This window comes from Thunnus maccoyii, chromosome 23 (genome assembly GCF_910596095.1).
Source record: "Thunnus maccoyii chromosome 23, fThuMac1.1, whole genome shotgun sequence".
Lineage (NCBI taxonomy): Eukaryota > Metazoa > Chordata > Actinopteri > Scombriformes > Scombridae > Thunnus > Thunnus maccoyii.
In genome coordinates this window covers 8,386,126-8,412,904 of record NC_056555.1, presented here as the reverse complement: position 1 = coordinate 8,412,904, position 26,779 = coordinate 8,386,126, and the positions used below count along the sequence as shown (strand labels likewise).

General features: G+C 35.9%; 1 protein-coding gene across 4 annotated transcripts in view; it reads right to left on the bottom strand.

Annotated features, from left to right (window-relative positions):
* LOC121890858 (proton myo-inositol cotransporter-like) overlaps window positions 1-10,750 on the bottom strand; it is a 72,257-nt gene extending 61,507 nt beyond the window's left edge. For 2 of the 4 annotated variants that reach the window (XM_042403453.1, XM_042403455.1), the window contains exon 1: window positions 6,781-7,751. In XM_042403453.1, the coding sequence (XP_042259387.1) occupies window positions 6,781-7,348 (568 nt within the window). In that variant the 5' untranslated portion in view covers window positions 7,349-7,751. Of the gene's footprint in view, window positions 1-6,780; window positions 7,752-10,731 lie in introns of those variants that run through there. The other 2 variants (XM_042403454.1, XM_042403456.1) reach the window with 2 other exon arrangements.
* Window positions 10,751-26,779: the final 16,029 nt, after the last annotated feature.

The following is a 26,779-nucleotide window of genomic DNA, read 5'->3' as shown; positions in this document are numbered from 1 at the left end:
TTTCCCAACACGCATTCTGCGAAGAATACAGAACCCGCAGAATGTTTGTTTATCTCATTAAGACTGGATGCAACATTTGCGTGTATATCCCTTTAAGACCAGGTGCGATGTGCCTGTAGCTAGCATGGATGTATTATCAGAGCTGGATAGGTCTCTGCAGCCAATTTTTCCCAGTGGTCAGCGAAAAATACCCCTGCAGCCCAAAAAGCATTTTCCCCATAGACCACCACTGTAAAAGAGACTTATTAAGAGTCTGTAAAACTGTTGACTTTTTCATCCATTTTCCTTGGGCTAAGAAAAACAATTTAAAAGTTTGTGGCATCACCACAATGTAAAGTGTATGGGCCGAGCGGTAACTCACAGGCAAGGCCAGCAGTGGAAACACCACTGTGCATATTCTGCGCAACGTGGAGGCAAACCCAGAAGCTAGAAACTTTTTTTTGGCGTATATGCCAGCTGAGCAATTCTTATTGGACTGAATGAGCACCATTTTTGTTCTGGTATCCAGCTCTTATAATACATCCATGGTAGCTAACTACATCTCTTGCTAGCTAACCAAACAGCTTTTTTTTCCTTTTTTAAATTACCAATTAACCACAATTATGTGAATAAGACCTTTAAGAATTTTCTGTAAAAAATATAAAAAGTCAAAGTATTAAAAGTTTAAATTACGTTTTTTTTTCTTGTCTGTTAAGTCACAGTGTAATGCGGATCACTGTCACAAAATCTAAAAGCTTTCTATGTACAACTGAATTGTCATGAACTACTAGATAGTGAAAAGCAAAGCAGATTTCATCTGAGTCACTCTGTCCTATATCAGTATTGCTACTTAGAGGACATGTCTTGAATCAAATCACTAGTGACACCATTTTGAAGTGGAGCAATGTCAAGTATCCATATTCTTCTGAAGTTCTCCACTGGAACTCAAATTGCACCAGAAATAAGCAAAATCAGTACAAGGGTAGATTTCTAGTTCTTTCTTGAATGCAAATCTTTTACAAACACAGTCGCACTGTGTTCCCTTTCTCGTTAATGAGCTCTCCTTTCAGCAGCAAGGACAGCTCCCAGCACTCCCTTCTTCACACAAACACATACTGATCACACACACTCTAAAGTCATCGTCTGGTCAGGCTCGGCCTCAAAGCAGCACAGCACACTTAAACAAAGGACCTGTCTGGTCTTGTGAAGGCAGCCTCTAGGCACGCAGTACAAAGCTCAGGACTGATTCATTTGATCAGAGTACAAGCAAAGATACCTCACTGGTGCTTCCATCACTGTGATGTAGTAAAGAGACATGCAGGACATTTTCTGGTACTAAGTAGCTGTTGTGATGGAGGAAGCCAATTAGAGACTAATGGAGGATCCTTGAAAATGCGTAGAGAGGAAAAGAGAAAACTCCCCCCAGATAAAGCTGTTGTTGACTTTCAAATGGATAAGTGGTGTGAGTGATGATTAAATTCAGTGGTAAAAGCAGGAGAGATTGTACCCTTCCATAATTAAATTCACTAAAGTCTGCATAATTTCATTTTGGGTTTTGCCAAAAACAGATTTGTTTGTCTCTATTATCACAATTGTGGTGGATTTTCTGATGTAACTTCACTTAAGAAATTGGTTATTTTATATTTAGGAAATTCTTTGAGCTTCTAAGAGCACAAATGTCAAACCAAAACCAACTCAGTTCCTAAATACTTGACATTTTCAAGATGTGATTTCCACATTACATCAACATAAACAAACTCCTCATTAAGTCTTCACTTAACTTCCAACCTAGTTAGGGCAATAATTGTACTTACGGTAATTATATAAACCAACCAATTAATTAGCAAGCCTCCAGGTCATAATTAAATGTTATCACAATGTAATTGTGACAGCACTATTTTTATCCAGACCCTTCATCTACTGTTGCCAAGAACAAAACAATTTAACATTTGCAACAGCTAGATAAATTAGCCAGAAAACCTGATTATATATCTGTGAAGATGAGTGCACTTAGATTTGACTAACCAATGCTACAGACACCACAACAACAACAACAACAACAACAACAACAACAACAACAACAACAACAACAACAAAAGAAAAATGCAACAATGTACACATTTATGACTCCTTTTAACCCTTTAAATCTAACTTTCACCACACAGGAAAACACAGAGAAGAAGTTGTAGTAGGCTAGTAGTCTATTGGCACATTTTTGGTTGCCTTGCTAGCTTATCTGCTTGTACTATGAGATTAGTGAAGCAGTCTATGATGCAACTATCACTGAAACATTAAAACTCCAAGGAAAAAACGTGGTAAAGCTTGTTAATCAACCTGCTCTTCTGTGTTCTTTCACCTTTATTTAGCTCCAACAAGGGCATAACTTATTACCTTAATTCAAATGTAAACAATGCAAACATTTTATAATGTCAAAACGATGATTAAGACTTGTAACAAGCTTACCTCCCTCCAAAACATGACATTATACCTTCATTAATATTCATGCAAACATAATCAGATTTTGAAGACCTCAGTGATCCTTTAAAACAAGATGCTTTCCAATTTCTGTACTACAGTTGAATTTTCCTTCCAATTCTGTAATGTCTATCTAATATAATGTAACAACAAGAAAACCTCCAACAACTTTCTTTAGGATGTTTGGCTGGAGGAATATCAGATAATGATCACGTTCATTAACACTGTTACAGCGTTGAGTTTTGCCCTCTTCAAAGAGGAAAACAAAACGACATTGTAAAGCCCACAGCCGCTGTATCCCACATCCAAGATGGCTAGCAAAAGGACATTTCTCCTTCACGATTGAAACGTCTTTCAAATATCCTTTGTGGAAAGAAAACTTCTTAATTTGATTGAAATTGCCGAGTTATGTAATAAATCCTTGTCAATCCTGACAGGCTGATTCAATATCGTCTGTCTGCTCAGACTAGCAACGGTTGGCTCGTATCACACAACAGTCCCTGTGCTCATGCAAAGGTCAGCTCAACAATAACCGACCAGGAGCTGACAAACCAGAGGCTTATGGCTGGAAATACATGGAGGCAGGGCTGGTGGTGTATGGCCTTTCCTGGTTTGACAAACAGCTCCGATGACCTTTTTGGTGAGTTCAATTCAGAAATGCTAAGCAGTTGGCTTTCCTTAGAACCGTCTGTAATGTAAATGTGAGTGTGCATGTGACAAGCCCGGCCCGGAATAATTGCATGCAATGAAAAATGTTGCCTTATTAGCGTCTCCAGCGGCTAATTGCGATGCCAGAATGTGCTTCATTATCTATCAGGCCTGGCTCGTGCATACTTGTGTAATGAAGATGACCGTATGGGTAAAGACGGTGATGGTGGAGGGGAGAGGATACTTATAATGTAACAGCTGAAATGACCTGGGTGATTAGCCCCCCCCCCCCCCCCCCCCCCCACCCCCCATATCAGCAATCAGAGCTGGTGTGTGTAAATGAACCTCATTTCAGACTCATATGGGAATAGTCAGTATAATTACCCCACCTATACTTTTTTCTTTTTATATTAAAATATTTGTTTTTGTCCCTCAGCTTTCATTATTGCTGATTTTAAACAAACAAAAAAGGACAACACTAGATTGTTCTTTTAATATCACAGTACATTTTATGGGCTGGCATTTCAAATTGAAAGAGCCTGTTGATAGTCACTGCTCTCTGTAACAGACTAGTTGTTTATGATGTGCATTAACTATGTGCCCTTCAAAGTGACAGCATTAAATTTCAAAAAAATGCAGTAAAAAATAATCAGTCTATCATTTATTTCCTTAATCAAAAGCACACAGTGATTTTTTTAAAAGGAAAAAGCAGCAACATTTCATGTATTTGTTACTTAGAGTAGATGAATTGAATTTTGCTCTGTCTCTCTAATACAGTGGCTATGTGTCTTGTTTTTGTTGTGTACTTTTAAGTAAGCAGGCAAAAGTAAATGGCAATAATCTGCCAGATTAAAGCAGGTCTCACACTGTTATAGGGACACTCATGTGATTTTGTATTGTACTATAAAGTTGGGGCACTCACAAGAGACTGATTAAAAAGAATGGTCAAAGTTGGGGCAGTAGAGCTCAAGATATATCCTGATTTTTGATCTCTAGTATGGGCCAAGCTTCAAAACCACTAGATCCTACACTTCCCATAATGCATCTTAATGATGTCTCTTCATTAGATTCTCCCTGTCTTTTACATAGCCACGTCTTTCAAACTGCAAATCCCCAGTTTGTAACACAAGCTTTTTGTTGAAAATGTGTAAAATATGCAAGCCCAAGATTGATAACTAACTGATCACTACAGTTATGATACTTATTTACATGACAAAGCTCCTACAAAGCCACTGAAGTCATGATACAACTCATTTCACAGGCTGAATTGTACTCCTCATGACAAGTAAACCAATTAGATAAAAATGGTTGAAAGCTCCTTTAATCAAACATTTCCCTCTAAAAAGTGCTAAGTGTAAAAAAAATTGTTGCAACTTTTATGTTTCTGAATATCTAAGATTTTCCTTCATGTCCTTTGTGCGCAAATTTAGAATCTGCCCAACAACAAGTGGATGGAAAGTGCAAGAGGGCATGATGGCTGGGATTGAAGGGGCGGGCAGGTTACTCAGTATCATACATTCTCTTTATTTCCATCAGAGAGAGTGACAGCAATTTTCTCCACTAGGAGCCAAGGTTGTTTTAGTCAAATTCCTCTCTAATCACTCAAATGGATTAAATAGAGGAAACAAGTTTAGAGAATTGAGACAGAACAGGAAAGATAAGAGAAAAGAGAGGCGGCGGAGCTGTCATCTTTACACAACTAGCCTTTTCTTACAAACTGTTGTAGAAAAAAAGAAAGGCTAATATGAGTTTTATGATGTCTGCACACAACATATCTGAGGATATTAGGGCTAATTTTCCACTCTTCTGCCTTTGTCAATCACTAAATTGCTTCATTTTTGTCCAGTAAGAAAAATCATCCTGCAGACTTGTAAATTACCCAAGATAGATCACTTATCACAAGAAACTGTAATATAGTTTGGTCAAAGTTTCAGTTGCTATTTTATTGCACCTGAGTTGACAGTTTTTATACAAGTGCTTCCTGTCAATCACCTGACCCCTACAAGAAAAAAGGGAAGTTCTTTAAAATCATGTCACATTTTAAACTCTCACATCCTGGACTTCTTACTTTGGATGCCTTTTAGAGCTAAAGGAAAAATTCACACTGCATACAACAAGCACTGCTAAATTATTATGATACATGCAAACTAGGTGTAGACAGAACTTTTCCCAGAATTCCCCTTTAAATGATTATGTCCTACTTTTCGCAACCAATCATCCAGCAGCGATGCCCCACCACCTTCCCACCTGGTGGAAAATTAACTACAGTACCAGAAACACATTAAGACAATGAACATTCTTCATATGCACATCCCTGATGCCAGATAAACAAATATATGCTAAGTATAGTATGGTTAGTTTATATATCACACAACAAGAGTCCAAATCCAAATCAAAGCCATTTACCACAAAAAAAGTATTAGAAGTGGTACTAAAAGAAGGCAAATCTTGATTCAACCATGAGTAGTAAGGGGCTTAGGAAGTAAACAAAGAGCTTATCACTCTGTCAGAGATGTTTATAAAAAAATTAAGCTTCCTCTCCGATCCCAGTGGTTGACTAAGGACAGAAAATGGTCTGTAATTCCTCCGTGTATCACAGACTAAAGCGCTTACTACTCTCAAAGGAGGCAGCAGACAAGTGCTATCAATGTGGAAAGCCAGTTTTAACAGCCCTTTCCACAGAGGTTATGACTCACAAGTAACAGCAGCCACTGTAAATAATTTGGGGTACATTGAATTCTGATCAAAAAGTGGGTTGCATGTAAAAGCATGCACAGAGAGGAGGGAGGAACAAGCAGAGAGAGAGAGAGGGGGCTGATTCAATGGAGAAGAAAGCAAGGGAATGAAAAATGTTCATGCGGGGAAGGAAGTGGTAGAAAAGGGGAATGTGCAAAGGTGTGTTTGCAGGGAAGGAAGCAGGGATTGGGGCAGACAGCCAGCCAATCAGATAAATGTAACTCTGACATCAGTGTATAACGGGGCGACCTCATTGACAGTCTGCTTTGTAGATTCATCTTGGCTTCCTTTGGGCGTGCTGAGATCACATCCGTCTCCTGTTTATCATTCAGAATGTGTTTTCCCTTTATCATTTAATGGTACCCAACCCAATCTAATACCAATCATAATGATGATAATGATAAAGACAGCAACTTGTCTAACAGCCAGTGGCATGCAGATTGAGCAAGCAGAGGGCTATGCTGTGTAATTAGAAGCTGTGAGTAATTGCAAATATCAGGCTTAGGGATAAGAGGAGAGAGAGAGAGAGTGAGCAACAAACCAAACCCATTCAATGTGGGGGAAAAAGTGGGCTTTAAGGGGCACTTAAGATGATTCTGACCTCTGAACTCTTTTACGGAGAGCAAGTGCAGTGGAAATCAATAAAGCAGGCTATCACATTATCATTAGTGGTGACACTTGGGTGAGATATTTTCACTGGTTTCCAATTAAGAGCAACTCATCCTTTATAGTTCTAATGTGATTTAGTGTTAAAAAATGTCATTTAAAACTCATGGCAGTGCTTAACTCAGTAACTTTTTTAACTTGCTTTCACAAAAACAAGATGTAGAACTCTTAATTCTAAACTGTAGGACTGACACTGTGCAATATGTGCTCCAAAAGATTGTGAGAAACGCTCAAACAAGCATCTATTATCACAGACTGCAGGGACACAAGTCTTACCAAGCCCCACTCCGACGATGAGCCTCCCCGCCAGAAGCACCTCTTTGCCGGGGGCGGTGCTCAGTACGATCCCCCCGACGGTGAAGATGAAGCTGGCCAGCAGTATGCACACTCTGCGCCCGAACAGCCCGTTGAGGAAGCCGCCCAGCAGGGCGGACAGGGCGGCCGCGGCCACAGTACTTGATATGAGCACCTCCTGCCACAGGGCGCTCAGGTCCAGCTCCCTCTTCAGCAGGAGCATCGCCCCGGAGATCACCCCGGTGTCGTAGCCGAACAAGAAGCCACCCAGGGCGGAGAAGACGGCCAGCAGGTAAACGAAGCCAGGCGTGACATCCTGCTGGAACTGCTTGCGGGCAGCCCTCTCCAGGTCCCCAGTGGAGGAGGAGGAAGCTGCCGGGGCACCAGCGGTGGAAGCCCCGGCGGCGGCGCCCTGGCTGCTGATGCTGGCGCTGGACGGAGCCTTGATGAGACTCCGCTCTCCTCCATCGTTCACTTTCTTCCACCGCTCGCCCATCAGGTTGCTCATACTACGCAGGTTGTAGTCATGGTCGACCTGCTTTCGCGACATATGGGTAATACAACACAGGACAGGGCTGCTGAGTTGTACCTGATGCTTCAAAAAAGAAAAAGAAAAAAGGAAAACAAAAAAGAAAACAAAAACACACTCACCCAATTTACTAATTAACCCCCCCTCAGTTTAGAGTTAGAGTCGCGCTGGTTATCCAAAACCTCTCCCAAACAGTAGCGCTGACTGCTGAATAAAGTTGCTCCCCAGCCTTGTGTGTACAGTCAGTGCATCACATCCCCGTGGTCCTGATGGGAGAGTTAAGAGAGTGAGTGGAGGGAGAGAGTGGGGAGGAAAGGTAAGACAGGAGGAGTGTAGTGGAGCAGTTCGTCACTACCAGCGTCGGCATGACGCAAAGAAATATTTTGAAAGCATGATGCTGGAGTGGAGAGAGTGGATCATTTATATGGGGAAAATTTATTCTGCTACGATTCAATTAAATCATAAAAAGTTTCTTAATGGATACCCAAAACAGACATAGAAAAACCACCACAAATTACCATCGAAATTTAAGACAATAGTGATTTTCATCTTGTCTACTATCAGCTGATCATATGTGAAACTGATGAAAATGTTTAATTTCTGGACTTCAGGCCAAATCTGCACATTAAAACATACATAATAGAACACTTACGCTATAGATATAAATACCTGTAGCCTATATGAAGTAATACATGTAGATTTTTTAATGATGTATCACGTTTTATAGGTTGCATATCATGTTTTACCTACATCAGGCTACCTCTGGCATAATAGGCAAACGACTGCCCCCTGCAGGACTGACTCTAGTATTACTGGTTCATGTTTCTGTTAGACAGGAATATGTGAACCCAAACACACATTATACAGAGTCAGGGGACATCACACACTCTAACAGTCATACTGGAGGTCATATCCTGGGCAACAGTGTCTCTGAACCTGTGATAGCGTTTTCTATACATACAAGTTGATCATCTTAAAATAACTAAATAGACATATGTCAGTGCTTTTTTTTTTTTACTGGAAATGATAGTTTCATTGCTGGGGTGTTTTCTTTCTGCCTTATATACAGTATGACATCCATTTTGCTATGCATACACAATATGCAAATAAATGATTCTTAGGATTAAAGGCGAGATGGTTTTCTGAGTCACAGTAATTTCAGTTTGGAAATAAAGCTACTATATCAAATTATTCACTTTTACTAAAGTAAGCTACACCCATATCATCATCTGCAGTGAAATTAGGGCTGAGACAGAAAATGGTGGAAACACCCATCACAATATTATTTCCAAAAGATGATGCCTTCAAATAGCTTGTTTTGTCCTAACCTGACGTGCCAGATGGTTTGTTACACAGAACCATTTGAGAAGTCGTCCATGGAAACTGTTTGGAAAAGGGCAGGCACATTCAAAAAATACTTGGCATGTGATTGGATGAGCCATCTGTCCATCACTGTCTATCACTGTCTTACCTTACGAGGCAGCTGGATTCATGATGCTGGATTCATGACACAAGCACATAACTTGAAGCCTGACAAGACGGATTCTCGTGTGATCTCGCAAATCCGTCTGCCTCGCAAGGTAAGTTTTGTTGAACCAACACCCTACAACTTAAAGATATTCCGTTCACTATCACATAAGACAAAAGAGAAAAGTGGCAAAACTGAAAACCTGAAACAAGGGAATGTGTGACATTTTTGCTTGAAAAACGATTAATCAATGATCAAAGTCCACGTCCATGTGGAAAACCTCGTCTCTCATGTTGAGCACTCTCTCCTTCACACACTGCATTTATCATTGCCAACCTTCTCCATTATTGATTAAGCTTAAAACACAGGAAAAAAGTCATCTCTGTGAACATGCTGCATGGCTGCAGCCTGGGGAAATGACATGGTTGTAAATGCATTCATGTGTGGAGGGGATCGATATGTGGACAGTGGTGTCACACAAAATGGAGAACAGCCTGATAATGGTCCATGATTGGGCCCATTATAGAGGGAGGGCAATAATGGGACAGGGTTCCTGTACACATAGGAGCCTATGTGGTTTCAGGGTGAAAACCCATAATATCTTATGTAGGGAAATTGTGACTCCAGCTGATTTAGCCTCGCTACTTGCAGGGCCTAAGGGTGGCCATGTCTGTCAATCTGTCAATCTGACAGTTTGTCAAACACTTTGGACCATAGCAAGATTGCTTGGCAAGTACTGGCTACATTATCTAAAATTTGATATGGATCATAGCAAACTATTTGGTGACCTGACCATTGCATTTTGGTCCATAATAAGATAAAGCTAATGGATGCATTTGTATATAATTTTCTCTTAACATTCACAGTATGTAGAGAGTGAAACTTAAATCTTTGGGTGACCCCTGATCTTTCCTCTAGCACCATCAGACCAAGATCTCATCTATAGCTGTTTTTCAGAACCTGAGGCAATACAACATTTTTTAATGTTTGTGTATTAAATGTATTTAGTTATTCATATTTCAATCACTGTTGTGATGACTGTTCCACTGTGTCTTGGCCTGGTTGATCTTGTGAGGCATATAGCTTAGAACCACAAAGCAAATTTTTTATGGCACAGCAAACAATTTACCTGGGATTAATGGGATAATTTTCCATTTGAGCGTTTATACTCTCTGTGACGTCATGGCCATGGGGAGGAAATCCCTGTGCCTTTCCGGCGGGTCTCATCCAATGAGAGCTAAGAGTTTGACTCTGCTGGATTTCACACCTAGGTGTGAGTCAGTGGTGGCTGGTGACTCAAAAAATTGGGGAGGACAGGAGGAAAACCAACATGGAATCTTACAACAAACCGCATGAAACTATATCATTGTCGCCCACCTGATGAAATCGGAGGGGTGTGGGACAATTTTGTATGCCAATAAAACAATTTACTTCCAAAAACAAAAACCCCTGAGTGGTGAAAAGGCTGCTTCTTTAAAGACATTTAGCATACACATATTGTTTCTAAACAAAGAAGTGCTCATTTTAGCCGTGGAGTGGTTCAGAATGTGTCATTTTACCAACAAAGCGAAATTCAAATTTATAGTATTGTTCTATTGTGACAACAGATTTATGTTCTCATCAAAAACAGACAACATATCACATGATTTACACGTGTTTCCTATGTATTTTCTTAGTATACATAAATATATAAAGTACCACAAAGCTTATAATCTGATACAGGTACAGATCAGTGCTGAATACAAGAAAGATTCAACACTATAAACATTCACAGATCTAAAAGTGTAGGTTCACATCAAAAAGTATTAATGCATGTATCAAATACATGACTTACACACTTTATCTACATGCACGACATACAAAATATAGTCTACAAAGATGACATGTTAACACTTGTTGTTAAGAGACAGAGAGAGAGAAGCTGTATCTGACTCACGTTATCTGATGTCTTCTTCTTTCATGGAGACAAAGTATTCATGTCATAACGTCCATTTGTTGGTCATCTTGTTTGTTAGCTAACAGAACTTTGTGGCTGCTAGTTAACCAGTCTGATATCATTAGCAACAATGACAAACAAGCTAACTCTCCTGGTTGCTTCTCCGGTTGCTTCTCTCTCCAGCCACTTGCCGGTGGTGTCCTGCCGCTGTCGCACCGCACAGTCCAGATCCATTCTCCGGTTAGTTTTACAACAGTCCTTAACAGTCCTTCCATGGATGTATAAAGAGTCCCTCAGGCTGATACAACAAGCCAACTGTTGCGTTGGCTAAGGCAAGGTGCTATCTGCTGCTCCTGATCTACTACTGCTACTCCGCTTTACAGTGGAGAGAATTGAAGATAAGATAAGTTAATCAACAGAACCACACACAAACATTATTGCAGTTTTTAAAAATGAATCCAAATTAGCTAACATTCTTCCACATGCTGAAATTGTAATTGGATATACTATACCTTTTTCAGGAAACTAAATTATATTATGTTATTGAGTGATGTATCACCAAACATTGGTCTTAAAAACAGTTTTGTTTGTGTTTTGTTGGCAAGAACTCTAAGGATCGAGAGAAAAGTATAAAACTGACCTGAGACCAACCTTGAAGTGTCCTGACCTGGTTAACATGGTTAACCTGGTTAACATACCATGTCATGGTAACCAAACCAATATGGACTTCCTGCTTCCTCTTTTAGGATGGAGCGGAGCCTGTAGGACTTCTGTTGGTTTTGTTTCTGTTTATTATGTTTTTCCTTAAGGGTACATTTTTCTCTTGTCATTATCATAGCTGTTATTTACATGGTGTCAGTATAGACTAAAGATTTATATCATTATGTTGTGTTGCATCTCAGCATTTACCAAAGTGCCTTTTATTGCAGTGCTGCACTCAGTTAACTGCTGTAGCAGTTATGCAAAAAACACTTTATTTATAGACTTTAAAATCTGCTCTCTTTGATGATGTCAGTATGGTCTGTGGGCTACTGGAGAGAAAAGGATCAGGGATGGAAGGAAACTTTTCAAAAGTTCCTCAATTATTTGTTTATCCAGTCAACATCGTGACTCCAGGATTGTTAACCACCTTGTGATCAGATGTTCTCATTATAAAAGAGCTACTTCAGCCTTTCAGTATGCTGCCTTGTTATAATCATGTCATGACTGTCATAGGACTGTGGATACAGTTTATCACTGAGATAAACAGCAATAATACTCCACGTTCAAAGCTAACTAGTTTCTGTCACTGATAAGAAAGTCTCTCTGAAAGGTAATAATCACTTCTTTGAAATGATTATAAGTGAAAGATACTGTAAAAATTGTCATATAAGGATTGAGTTTGATATTACAGCAACACAGAAACCAGCATAGAAAGCAACCACCTTGCAACCCCCCCAAAAATTGATCGCTGTTGAAATTAAATTTGTGATTTGCAATATGTTGAACCCCAGTCAAGACAATTAAATGCACTGAAAGAGATAATATTACTTTACTAAATAATTGAATGATGACAAATATAAAAACAGAACATTTTGTTACATTTTTTATTTACTTGTTTTAGGTCAATTGTTCAGTGGTAATTGGTAATTAAGTAACTATACGTTTCTATCCATCCATCATCTTATCCACTTATGCTTTGCAGAGTCTACAGCCTATCCCAGGTAATTTTTAGCCCCGTGATAGACTGGCGACTTGATCATGATATGCCCTGAACAGGTCGCTAGTTTATCACATATAGACAGATAACCATTCATACACACATTCGCTCCTTCGGGGGAATTTAGAGTGGCCAATTAACATAACCTGCATGTTTTTGGGACTGTGGGAATAAACTGGAGCACCCAGAGAAAACCCACCCGGCACGGGGAGAACATGCAAACTCCACACAGAAAGGCTCCAGCTAGTCTACAGGTTCTTACTAAAACCTCCTCGCTGTGAGGTAACAGTGCTAACCACTGCACCACCGTGCCAGCCTAATGTCCCGATGTCCGCCGTCTCTACTGCATCATTTTCTTAAAGATCTTCTTCAGTGGTTGCCTGTCTTTTACTTGGAGGATGTTATTCCACAGGTTGGTAAACTCCCTCTGGAGAACAAGTCCCTGGAGCATTTTTTGTCCGTTGAACTGGTTGAAGCAGAGGGACAGGTTCTTTGCAAGCATGGCAGAGGCTTGAGCTTATCCTAACGTGCTCCTTCATCAGCCTTTATGGAGGAGAGGTTTGTTCCACGATGAGGAGCTGTTGGGGGTCGAGGTGAAGGGAGGTGGACAAGGTGGAATTGTTCCACAAATTCCTCAACTTTAGCTTTAGGTGACTGGAATTTCCATCCATCAGCTACCTCTTTACCTGTTTAGATTAAAAAGAAAATATTTATTATGACTGAAATTTCCACCTGTTTGCTGTAATCACATCTTCACCTGTTTCTATTCAGGTTTCCATAAAGAAAGTCATTATCACTCAACAGTACAAACTTACATGCTCCACTGAGGTTTGCAGACATAATCGGGGGAAGAGGCACTCTCCCAGTTAATGGATCTGCTGTGGGAGGAGGAGGAGGAGTAGGGGTGAAAGGGGTGGAAATGGGTCTTTGTGACATAGCCCTCAGCTCACTGGGACTGTGTGTATCCACAGAGCAGATGGAGGTGACTGGGCTTGGGCTCCTGGCTTTAATCTTAGGCAGTTTAGGCCTCTCACTGCCCAGATGCAACTTCTTCTCAAAGAAGGGTTCCACTTCATCCAACGTCTGGTTGGTGCTGGTTGACCAGCTGCTGGTCCTCTCCATATTTGAGGGTAGCTCCAAAACTTGATCTTCAAACTTGAAAGCCTGATCCTCCGTCCTCGCAGGGAAGATGCAGGGCTCCTTCTAGGTGAAGCTGGGGGCTGAGGTAAGGGGGGGGAGTCGTGCTGTTTCAAGATTCCCATTCTCTTCAGAACTGCATTGTTGCGGGCTTTCTCTGAAGCGCACAGTCTCTCTGCACATTCAGTCAGCACAGCCCTCTTAGCCTGTTCAGCCCTTTGGATGTCCAGGATCCTGGAATGAGTGCTGAGGCCACTTAATCTCCTGTGGCTCTCAGGTGTCTGTGAAAAGAAATATAGATTGAGTCAACTGGGAATAATTACGCAGTTGAATTATATTACATTATATTAAAGGGTACTCCACTCCAATAAATTTGATATAATTTATTACTATACCATTCTATGTTACATTGCCTTATACCACACTACACCATGTCACTTGGCACAGTAATATAAGGAAACTACACTAATGCCTAAAGCTTAATCAAATCTATCTTGGGCATGTAATGCACAAAAGTTAATTAAAATGTCATATTGTGTAAAGTTTTCTAATCTCCTGATCTGTTATTTTAACCTTGTTGGAGACATGAATGTCTGAAAAACCTATTATAAAATTAATCTGAATTGATGTTCATACATTTTTTGGAGCATGATTTGAAAATGTTTATGTTATTTGTGAATTAACATTCTAATGATGTCATAGACACTTGAAAGGATGCTATCAGCTGTAGAGTCGCATGACGGTAGTTTTAACATCTTTAAAATGTGGAGTATTGCATTGTGGGATTTTTAGCAGAAAGAAGTTCACATGCCATCAACACTTCTTTTTTCGTTCCACTGTGGAATTTTTGAGGGCGCTATATAATAGAAATATTCACACACTGCATTTGGACACTCAAATAAGAGAGTGAAGGGTAAATGTAGTGAACCATATAGCAAATAGGGAGTGATTTTGGACACAGCCTGTGTCATATTTCTTTGTGCATGATTAACTGAACAAATTAAGCATATTGACATACTGAGTGACCAACAGTAATTAGTAATTTATTGCCATATCTCATTCTAAGGTGATACATTAACACGTTCTGCATCACCTGTATGCATTCTTCACTTCAAATTACATGGAAATGTTATTGAGATATAAACAAGGTTATATGGCTTTACAAAATTTTACAAAACATCAAAATGCGACATTTCACAAAACACATCATTTAATAAAAGACATCATTTCACAAAACATATTTCACAAAACACATCATTTCATGCAACACATCATTCCACAAAACACATCATTTCACAAAACACATCATTTCACAAAACATATCATTCCACAAAACATATCATTCCACAAAACACATCATTCCACAAAACACATCATTTCACAAAACACATCATTTCACAAAACACGACATTTCACAAAACACAGCAACATTTCACAACACAACATTTCACAAAACATGGAATTTCACAAAACACGACATTTCACAAAACATCATTTCAGAAAAAACATTTTAAAAAACACATCATCTCAGAAAACACAACATTACACAAAACACAATTTCACAAAACACAACATTTCAATTCAATTCAATTCAGTTTTATTTATATAGCGCAAAATCACAACAAAAGTCATCTCAGGGCACTTTTCACATAGAGCAGGTCTAGACCGTACCCTATAATTTACAGAGACCCAACAGTGCCCCCATGAGCAAGCACGTGGCGACAGTGGTAAGGAAAAACTCCCCTTTAACGGGAAGAAACCTCAAGCAGAACCCGGCTCTAGGTGGGCAGCCATCTGCTATGACCGGTTGGGTTCAGAGAGAAAGAAAGGGGGGCACAACAACAACAACAACAACAACAACAACAACAACAACAACAACAATAGATACATGTCTAGCAACAACAAACAGCAGCAACAGCTGGAGAAGGACATCCCTACCGCTAAGGCCCACAGCCCGGTCCCTGGGGTTTCCTGCGGATGAGAGAGCACAAAGAACTCCAGGGGAAGAAGCCAAGTTAGTAACATGCAGTAATGGTATATGAATACATACAGATGGAGAGGAGGGGAGAAGAGCTCAGTGCATCATGGGAAGTCCCCCGGCAGTCTAGGCCTATAGCAGCATAACTGGGGGCTGGTCCAAGGCGAGCTTGGTCAGCCCTAAATATAATTTTCATCAAAAAGGAACGTTTTTAGCCTACTCTTAAACGTAGAGAGGTTGTCTGCCACCTGGACCAAATCTGGAAGATGGTTCCACAGGACAGGAGCCTGATAGTTGAAGGCTCTGCCTCCCATTCTACTTTTAGAGACTGTAGAAACCACAAATAAGCCTGCATTCTGGGAGCACAGTGTTCTAGTGGGGTAATAGGGTACTATGAGCTCTTTAAGATATGATGGTACCTGACCATTAAGAGCTTTGTAGGTGAGGAGCAGGATTTTAAATTCAAGTCTGGATTTTACTGGAAGCCAACACAGCAAAGCTAAAATGGGAGAAATATGATCTCTTTTTCTAGTTTTTGTCAGTACACGAGTAGCAGCAATCTGGACCAGCTGGAGAGTCTTTAGAGACTTGTTAGGGCAGCCTGATAATAAGGAATTGCAACAATCCAGCCTAGAAGTAACAAATGCATGGACTATTTTTTCTGCATCTTTTTGAGAAAGGATGTGCCTGATTTTTGCAATATTACCTAAGTGAAAAAAGGCAGTCCTTGAGATTTGTTTTATGTGGGAGTTAAAGGACATATCCTGATCAAAGATAACTTACCACTGATGATGAAGATTCCTTACAGTGGTACTGGAGGCCAGGGTAATGCCATCTAGAGTAGTTATATCATTAGATCATGTGTTTCTAAGGTTTTTAGGGCCAAGCACAATAACTTCAGTTTTGTCTGAGTTTAGTAGCAGAAAATTGGTCCAGGTCTATATGTCCTTAAGGCATGCTTGGAGTTTAGTTAAGTGATTGGTTTCATCTGGCTTCATTGATAAATATATTTGGGTATCATCTGCATGGCAATGAAAATTTATTGAGTGTTTCCGAATAATATTGCCCAAAGGAAGCATACACAAGGTGAATAGTATTGGTCCAAGTAGAGAACCTTGTGGAACTCTGTGTCTAACTTTTGCATGCATGGAGGATTCATCATTAACGTGTACAAACTGAAATCGATCTGATAAATAGGACTTAAACCTGCTTAATGCAGTTCCTGTAATGCCAATTAAATGTTCCAGTCTCTGTAATAGGATGTAATGATCAATTGTGTCACACAAAACACATCATTTCACAAAACACAAAGATATTTCCCAATCATCATTTCAAAAAACATATTTAACAAAACAGATCTTTTCACAAAATACAGCATAATTGCACAAAACACATTTCACAAAAAACGACATTTCACAAAACACATCATTTCACAAAACACATTTCACAAAACACGACATTTCACAAAACACAATGACAGTTCACAAAACACGACATTTCACAAAACATATTTCACAAAACACATTTCACAAAACACAGCAACACTTCACAAAACACATTTCACAAAATAACATTTCACAAAACACATTTCGCACAACACATCATTTCACAAAACACATTTCACAAAACACAATGACATTTCACAAAACACAGTAAAATTTAACAAAACACATTTCACAAAACATCATTTCACAAAACATAACATTTCATGAAACATATTTCACAAAACAGTAACATTTCATAAAACATATTTCACAAAACACATAATTTAAAAAAACACAACATTTCACAAAACAGCAACATTTCACAAAGCACATCATTTCACAAAACACATTTCACAAAACACAATGACATTTCACAAAACACAGTAAAATTTAACAAAACACATTTAACAAAACATCATTTCACAAAACACAGTAAATTTCACAATACAGCAACATTTCACAAAGCACATCATTTAACAAAACACAGCAACATTTCACAAAACACAACATTTCAGGAAACATATTTCACAAAACACATTTAACAAAACACGACATTTCCCAACATTTCACAAAACACAACATTTCACAAAACACATCATTTCACAAAACACAACATTTCATGAAACATATTTGAGAAAACACAACATTTAACAAAACATTTCACAAAACACATTTCACAAAACACAGCAACACTTTATGAAACACATTTCACAAAACATTTCACAAAACACATCATTTCACAAAACACAGTAAAATTTAACAAAACACATTTCACAAAACAGCAACATTTCACAAAGCGCATCATTTCACAAAACACATTTCACAAAATACGACATTTCACTAAGCACATCATTTCACAAAACATATTTCACAAAACACGACATCTCACAAAACACATTATTTCACAAAAAACGAATATTTCACAAAACAACATTTCACAAAACATGACATTTCACAAAACATCATTTCACAAAACACAGTAAAATTTAACAAAACACATTTCACAAAACAGCTACATTTCATCAAACACAACATTTCACAAAACAGCAACATTTAACAAAGCACATCATTTCACAAAACACATTTCACTAAACACAACATTTCACAAAACACATTTCACAAAACATATTTCACAAAACACATTATTTCACAAAAAGCGAATATTTCACAAAACAACATTTCACAAAACAAAGCAACATTTCACAAAACACGACATTTCACAAAACACAACATTTCACAAAACACAACATTTCAGGAAACATATTTCACAAAACACAACATTTAACAAAACAACATTTCACAAAACACAACATTTCACAAAACACATTTCACAAAACACAACAGTTCATGAAACATATTTGTCAAAACACAACATTTAACAAAACAACATTTCACAAAACACAACATTTCACAGAACAACATTTCACAAAACACAATGACAGTTCACAAAACACGACATCTAACAAAACATATTTCACAAAACACATTTCACAAAACACAGCAACACTTTATGAAACACATTTCACAAAACATTTCACAAAACACATCATTTCACAAAACACAGTAAAATTTAACAAAACACATTTCACAAAATACAACATTTCACTAAGCACATCATTTCACAAAACATATTTCACAAAACACGACATCTCAGAAAACACATTATTTCACAAAAAACGAAAATTTCACAAAGCATTTCACAAAACATAACATTTCACAAAACAACATTTCACAAAACACAGCATCACTTCACAAAACACATTTAACAAAATACAACATTTCATGAAACATATTTCACAAAACATCATTTCACAAAACACATCATTTCACAAAACACATTTCACAAAGCACATCATTTCACAAAAAAACACATTTCACAAAACACAACATTTCACAAAATACATTTCACAAAACAACATTTCACAAAACACAGCATCACTTCACAAAACACATTTAACAAAACACAACACTTCACAAAACACATTTCATAAAGCACATTTCACAAAACACATCATTTCACAAAACACAACTTTTCATGAAACATATTTGACAAAACACAACATTTAACAAAACAGCATTTCACAAAAAAAGATTTCACAACAGACAACATTTCACGAAACACATCATTTCACAAAACATAATGACAGTTCACAAAAAACAACAATTCACAAAACACATTTCACAAATCACAGTAACATTTCACAAAACACAACATTTCACAAAACACAACATTTCACAAAACACAGCAATATTTCACAAAACATGACATTTTACAAATCACAACATTTCACAAAACACAACATTTCAGGAAACATAGCCTATTTCACAAAACACATTTAACAAAACACGACATTTCCCAACATTTCACAAAACACAACATTTCACAAAACACATAATTTCACAAAACACAACATTTCAGGAAACATATTTGACAAAACACAACATTTAACAAAACAACATTTCACAAAACACAACATTTCACAGAACAACATTTCACAAAACACAATGACAGTTCACAAAACACGACATTTCACAATACACAGCAACACTTTACGAAACACATTTCACAAAACACGACGTCTCACAAAACACATTATTTCACAAAAAACGAATATTTCACAAAACAACATTTCACAAAACATAACATTTCATGAAACATATTTGACAAAACACATTCAACAAAACATGACATTTCACAACATTTCACAAAACATGACATTTCACAACATTTCACAAAACATTTCACAAAACACAGCATCACTTCACAAAACACATTTCAAAACACAACATTTCACGAAACACATTTCGCAGAACACATCATTTCATAAAACATATTTCACAAACCACATTTAACAAAACAGCATTTCACAAAAAAAGATTTCACAATGGACAACATTTCACGAAACACATCATTTCACAAAACATAATGACGGTTCACAAAAAACAATTCACAAAACATATTTCACAAAACACATCATTTCAGAAAACACATTTCATGAAACATATTTGACAAAACACAAAATTTAACAAAACATTTCACAAAACACAACATTTCACAAAACACAACATTTCACAAAACATTTCACAACACACGATGACAGTTCACAAAACATGACATTTCACAAAACATATTTCACAAAACACATTTCACAAAACACAGCAACACTTCACAAAACACATTTCACAAAACATTTCACAAAACACATCATTTCACAAAACAGAGTAAAATTTAACAAAACACATTTCACAAAACAGTAACATTTCATAAAACATATTTCACAAAACACATAATTTCAAAAAATACAACATTTCACAAAACAGCAACATTTCACAAAGCACATCATTTCACAAAACACATTTCACAAAACACAATGACATTTCACAAAACACAGCAACATTTCACAAAACACATCATTTCACAAAACATAACATTTCATGTAACATATTTAACAAAACACAACATTTAACAAAACATGACATTTCACAAAACATCATTTCACAAAACACAGTAAAATTTAACATAACACATTTCACAAAACAGCAACATTTCACAAAACACAACACTTTACAAAACACAACATTTCACAAAACACAACATTTCAGGAAACATATTTCACAAAACACATTTCACTAAACACAACATTTCATAAAACATATTTCACAAAACACATTATTTCACAAAAAACGAATATTTCACAAAACATTATTTCACAAAACACAATGACATTTCACAAAACACAGCAACATTTCACAAAACACAGCAACATTTCACAAAACACAACACTTTACAAAACACAACATTTCACAAAACACAACATTTCAGGAAACATATTTCACAAAACACATTTAACAAAACACGACATTTCCCAACATTTCACAAAACACAACATTTCAGGAAACATATTTCACAAAACACATTTAACAAAACACGACATTTCCCAACATTTCACAAAACACAACATTTCACAAAACACAGCAACACTTTATGAAACACATTTCACAAAACATTTCACAAAACACATCATTTCACAAAACACAGTAAAATTTAACAAAACACATTTCACAAAATACAACATTTCACTAAGCACATCATTTCACAAAACATATTTCACAAAACACGACATCTCAGAAAACACATTATTTCACAAAAAACGAAAATTTCACAAAGCATTTCACAAAACATAACATTTCACAAAACAACATTTCATAAAACACAGCATCACTTCACAAAACACATTTAACAAAATACAACATTTCACGAAACATATTTCACAAAACATCATTTCACAAAACACATCATTTCACAAAACACAACATTTCATAAAACATATTTCACAAAACACAACATTTAACAAAACACATTTCACAAAGCACATCATTTCACAAAAAAACACATTTGACAAAACACAACATTTCACAAAATACATTTCACAAAACAACATTTCACAAAACACAGCATCACTTCACAAAACACATTTAACAAAACACAACACTTCACAAAACACATTTCATAAAGCACATTTCACAAAACACATCATTTCACAAAACACAACTTTTCATGAAACATATTTGACAAAACACAACATTTAACAAAACAGCATTTCACAAAAAAAGATTTCACAACAGACAACATTTCACGAAACACATCATTTCACAAAACATAATGACAGTTCACAAAAAACAACAATTCACAAAACACATTTCACAAATCACAGCAACATTTCACAAAACACAACATTTCACAAAACACAACATTTCACAAAACACAGCAACATTTCACAAAACATGACATTTTACAAATCACAACATTTCACAAAACACAACATTTCAGGAAACATAGCCTATTTCACAAAACACATTTAACAAAACACGACATTTCCCAACATTTCACAAAACACAACATTTCACAAAACACATAATTTCACAAAACACAACATTTCAGGAAACATATTTGACAAAACACAACATTTAACAAAACAACATTTCACAAAACACAACATTTCACAGAACAACATTTCACAAAACACAATGACAGTTCACAAAACACGACATTTCACAATACACAGCAACACTTTACGAAACACATTTCACAAAACACGACGTCTCACAAAACACATTATTTCACAAAAAACGAATATTTCACAAAACAACATTTCACAAAACATAACATTTCATGAAACATATTTGACAAAACACATTCAACAAAACATGACATTTCACAACATTTCACAAAACATGACATTTCACAACATTTCACAAAACATTTCACAAAACACAGCATCACTTCATAAAACACATTTCAAAACACAACATTTCACGAAACACATTTCGCAGAACACATCATTTCATAAAACATATTTCACAAACCACATTTAACAAAACAGCATTTCACAAAAAAAGATTTCACAATGGACAACATTTCACGAAACACATCATTTCACAAAACATAATGACGGTTCACAAAAAACAATTCACAAAACATATTTCACAAAACACATCATTTCAGAAAACACATTTCATGAAACATATTTGACAAAACACAAAATTTAACAAAACATTTCACAAAACACAACATTTCACAAAACACAACATTTCACAAAACATTTCACAACACACGATGACAGTTCACAAAACATGACATTTCACAAAACATATTTCACAAAACACATTTCACAAAACACAGCAACACTTCACAAAACACATTTCACAAAACATTTCACAAAACACATCATTTCACAAAACAGAGTAAAATTTAACAAAACACATTTCACAAAACAGTAACATTTCATAAAACATATTTCACAAAACACATAATTTCAAAAAATACAACATTTCACAAAACAGCAACATTTCACAAAGCACATCATTTCACAAAACACATTTCACAAAACACAATGACATTTCACAAAACACAGCAACATTTCACAAAACACATCATTTCACAAAACATAACATTTCATGTAACATATTTAACAAAACACAACATTTAACAAAACATGACATTTCACAAAACATCATTTCACAAAACACAGTAAAATTTAACATAACACATTTCACAAAACAGCAACATTTCACAAAACACAACACTTTACAAAACACAACATTTCACAAAACACAACATTTCAGGAAACATATTTCACAAAACACATTTCACTAAACACAACATTTCATAAAACATATTTCACAAAACACATTATTTCACAAAAAACGAATATTTCACAAAACATTATTTCACAAAACACAATGACATTTCACAAAACACAGCAACATTTCACAAAACACAGCAACATTTCACAAAACACAACACTTTACAAAACACAACATTTCACAAAACACAACATTTCAGGAAACATATTTCACAAAACACATTTAACAAAACACGACATTTCCCAACATTTCACAAAACACAACATTTCAGGAAACATATTTCACAAAACACATTTAACAAAACACGACATTTCCCAACATTTCACAAAACACAACATTTCACAAAACACAGCAACACTTTATGAAACACATTTCACAAAACATTTCACAAAACACATCATTTCACAAAACACAGTAAAATTTAACAAAACACATTTCACAAAATACAACATTTCACTAAGCACATCATTTCACAAAACATATTTCACAAAACACGACATCTCAGAAAACACATTATTTCACAAAAAACGAAAATTTCACAAAGCATTTCACAAAACATAACATTTCACAAAACAACATTTCACAAAACACAGCATCACTTCACAAAACACATTTAACAAAATACAACATTTCACGAAACATATTTCACAAAACATCATTTCACAAAACACATCATTTCACAAAACACAACATTTCATAAAACATATTTCACAAAACACAACATTTAACAAAACACATTTCACAAAGCACATCATTTCACAAAAAAACACATTTGACAAAACACAACATTTCACAAAATACATTTCACAAAACAACATTTCACAAAACACAGCATCACTTCACAAAACACATTTAACAAAACACAACACTTCACAAAACACATTTCATAAAGCACATTTCACAAAACACATCATTTCACAAAACACAACTTTTCATGAAACATATTTGACAAAACACAACATTTAACAAAACAGCATTTCACAAAAAAAGATTTCACAACAGACAACATTTCACGAAACACATCATTTCACAAAACATAATGACAGTTCACAAAAAACAACAATTCACAAAACACATTTCACAAATCACAGCAACATTTCACAAAACACAACATTTCACAAAACACAACATTTCACAAAACACAGCAACATTTCACAAAACATGACATTTTACAAATCACAACATTTCACAAAACACAACATTTCAGGAAACATAGCCTATTTCACAAAACACATTTAACAAAACACGACATTTCCCAACATTTCACAAATCACAACATTTCACAAAACACAACATTTCAGGAAACATAGCCTATTTCACAAAACACATTTAACAAAACACGACATTTCCCAACATTTCACAAAACACAACATTTCACAAAACACATAATTTCACAAAACACAACATTTCAGGAAACATATTTGACAAAACACAACATTTAACAAAACAACATTTCACAAAACACAACATTTCACAGAACAACATTTCACAAAACACAATGACAGTTCACAAAACACAACATTTCATGAAACATATTTGAGAAAACACAACATTTAACAAAACAACATTTCACAAAACACGACATTTCACAAAACATATTTCACAAAACACATTTCGCAAAACACAGCAACACTTTACGAAACACATTTCACAAAACATTTCACAAAACACATCATTTCACAAAACAGCAATATTTCACAAAACACATTTCACAAAATACGACATTTCACTAAGCACATCATTTCACAAAACATATTTCACAAAACACGACATCTCACAAAACACATTATTTCACAAAAAACGAATATTTCACAAAACAACATTTCACAAAACATAACAATCATGAAACATATTTGACAAAACACAACATTTAACAAAACATGACATTTCACAAAACATCATTTCACAAAACACAGTAAAATTTAACAAAACACATTTCACAAAACATCATTTCACAAAACATAACATTTCATGAAACATATTTGACAAAACACAACATTTAACAAAACATGACATTTCACAAAACATCATTTCACAAAACACAGTAAAATTTAACAAAGCACATTTCACAAAACATCATTTCACAAAACATAACATTTCATGAAACATATTTGACAAAACACAACATTTAACAAAACATGACATTTCACAAAACATCATTTCACAAAAAACAGTAAAATTTAACAAAACACATTTCACAAAATAGCAACATTTCACAAAGCACATCATTTCACAAAACACATTTCACAAAATACGACATTTCACTAAGCACATCATTTCACAAAACATATTTCACAAAACATGACATCTCACAAAACACATTATTTCACAAAAAACGAATATTTCACAAAACAACATTTCACAAAACATAACATTTCATGAAACATATTTGACAAAACACATCATTTCACAAAACATGACATTTTACAAACACATCATTTCACAAAACACAGCAACATTTCACAAAACAAAACAAAACAAATAAATAATTAAAAATGTTATTTTAACCTTATTAGAGACATGAATTTCTGAAAAATCTATTTTGCAATTGATCTGAATTGGTGTTATTAATTTTTCTGGAGTATGATTTGAAAATGTTTACGTTATTAGTTTGTTTTGTCATGTAAAACCATCAGTGCTGCCCACATTTATACACATGACTCCAAAATAAAAACTGTATCTGAAGATTGACAGAGTTGGTTACTTACAAGTAGTTTCCCTCTTCAAGTTTAGAGTTAATCTGACAGAATGTGAATCCTATAAATTAAGGCGTTCCATTGTCATTGTCCATTGAGACGTGATGTCATAGAACCTGGGGACATTCTAATGATGTCATAGGCACTTGAAAGGACACCATCAGCTGTAGAGTCACATGATGGTAGTTTTCACCTCTTTAAAATGTGAAGCATTGCATTGTGGGATTTTTAGCAGAAAGTGGTGCACATGCCATCGACACTACTTTTTTCATTTCACTGTGGAGTTTTTGAGAGCACTATATAGTGGATATATTTACACACTCTGCATTCAGACACTCAAATAAGAGGGTAGAGGGTAAATGTAGGGCACCATATAGCAAATAGGGAGTGATTTTGGACACAGCCTGTGTGTTTAGGTCATATTTCTTTGTGCATGATTAACTGAACAAATTAACCATATTGAAATATTGAGTAACCAACAAAGTAATTTATTGCCATATCTCATTCTAAGGCAATACATTAACACATTTTGCATCATTTGTATACATTCTTCACTTCAAATTGCCTGGAAATGTTATTGAGATGTAAACAAGGTTAGATGGCTTTTTAATTCTGCTACTTAGTGCAGGAAATCTCTGCTGTCCTCTGTCAGCTGAAACCTTAAAAGAACCCCTCCAGGCATGTTTTAAGACATAAAAATACTCTGATTTGACTAATAATTTGTCTGAAATGTTTTTCACACACACACACACACACACAAATGTAAAATGACCTTGTTAATTTATTTAAAATGACATCTACTCTTTATCCCATTGAAATCCCATTTAAAAATACAGAATCTATGAATATGCAAATATACGGTGGCCCTGAGGCTCAAAACACAACAACATTTCACAATTCATGACAT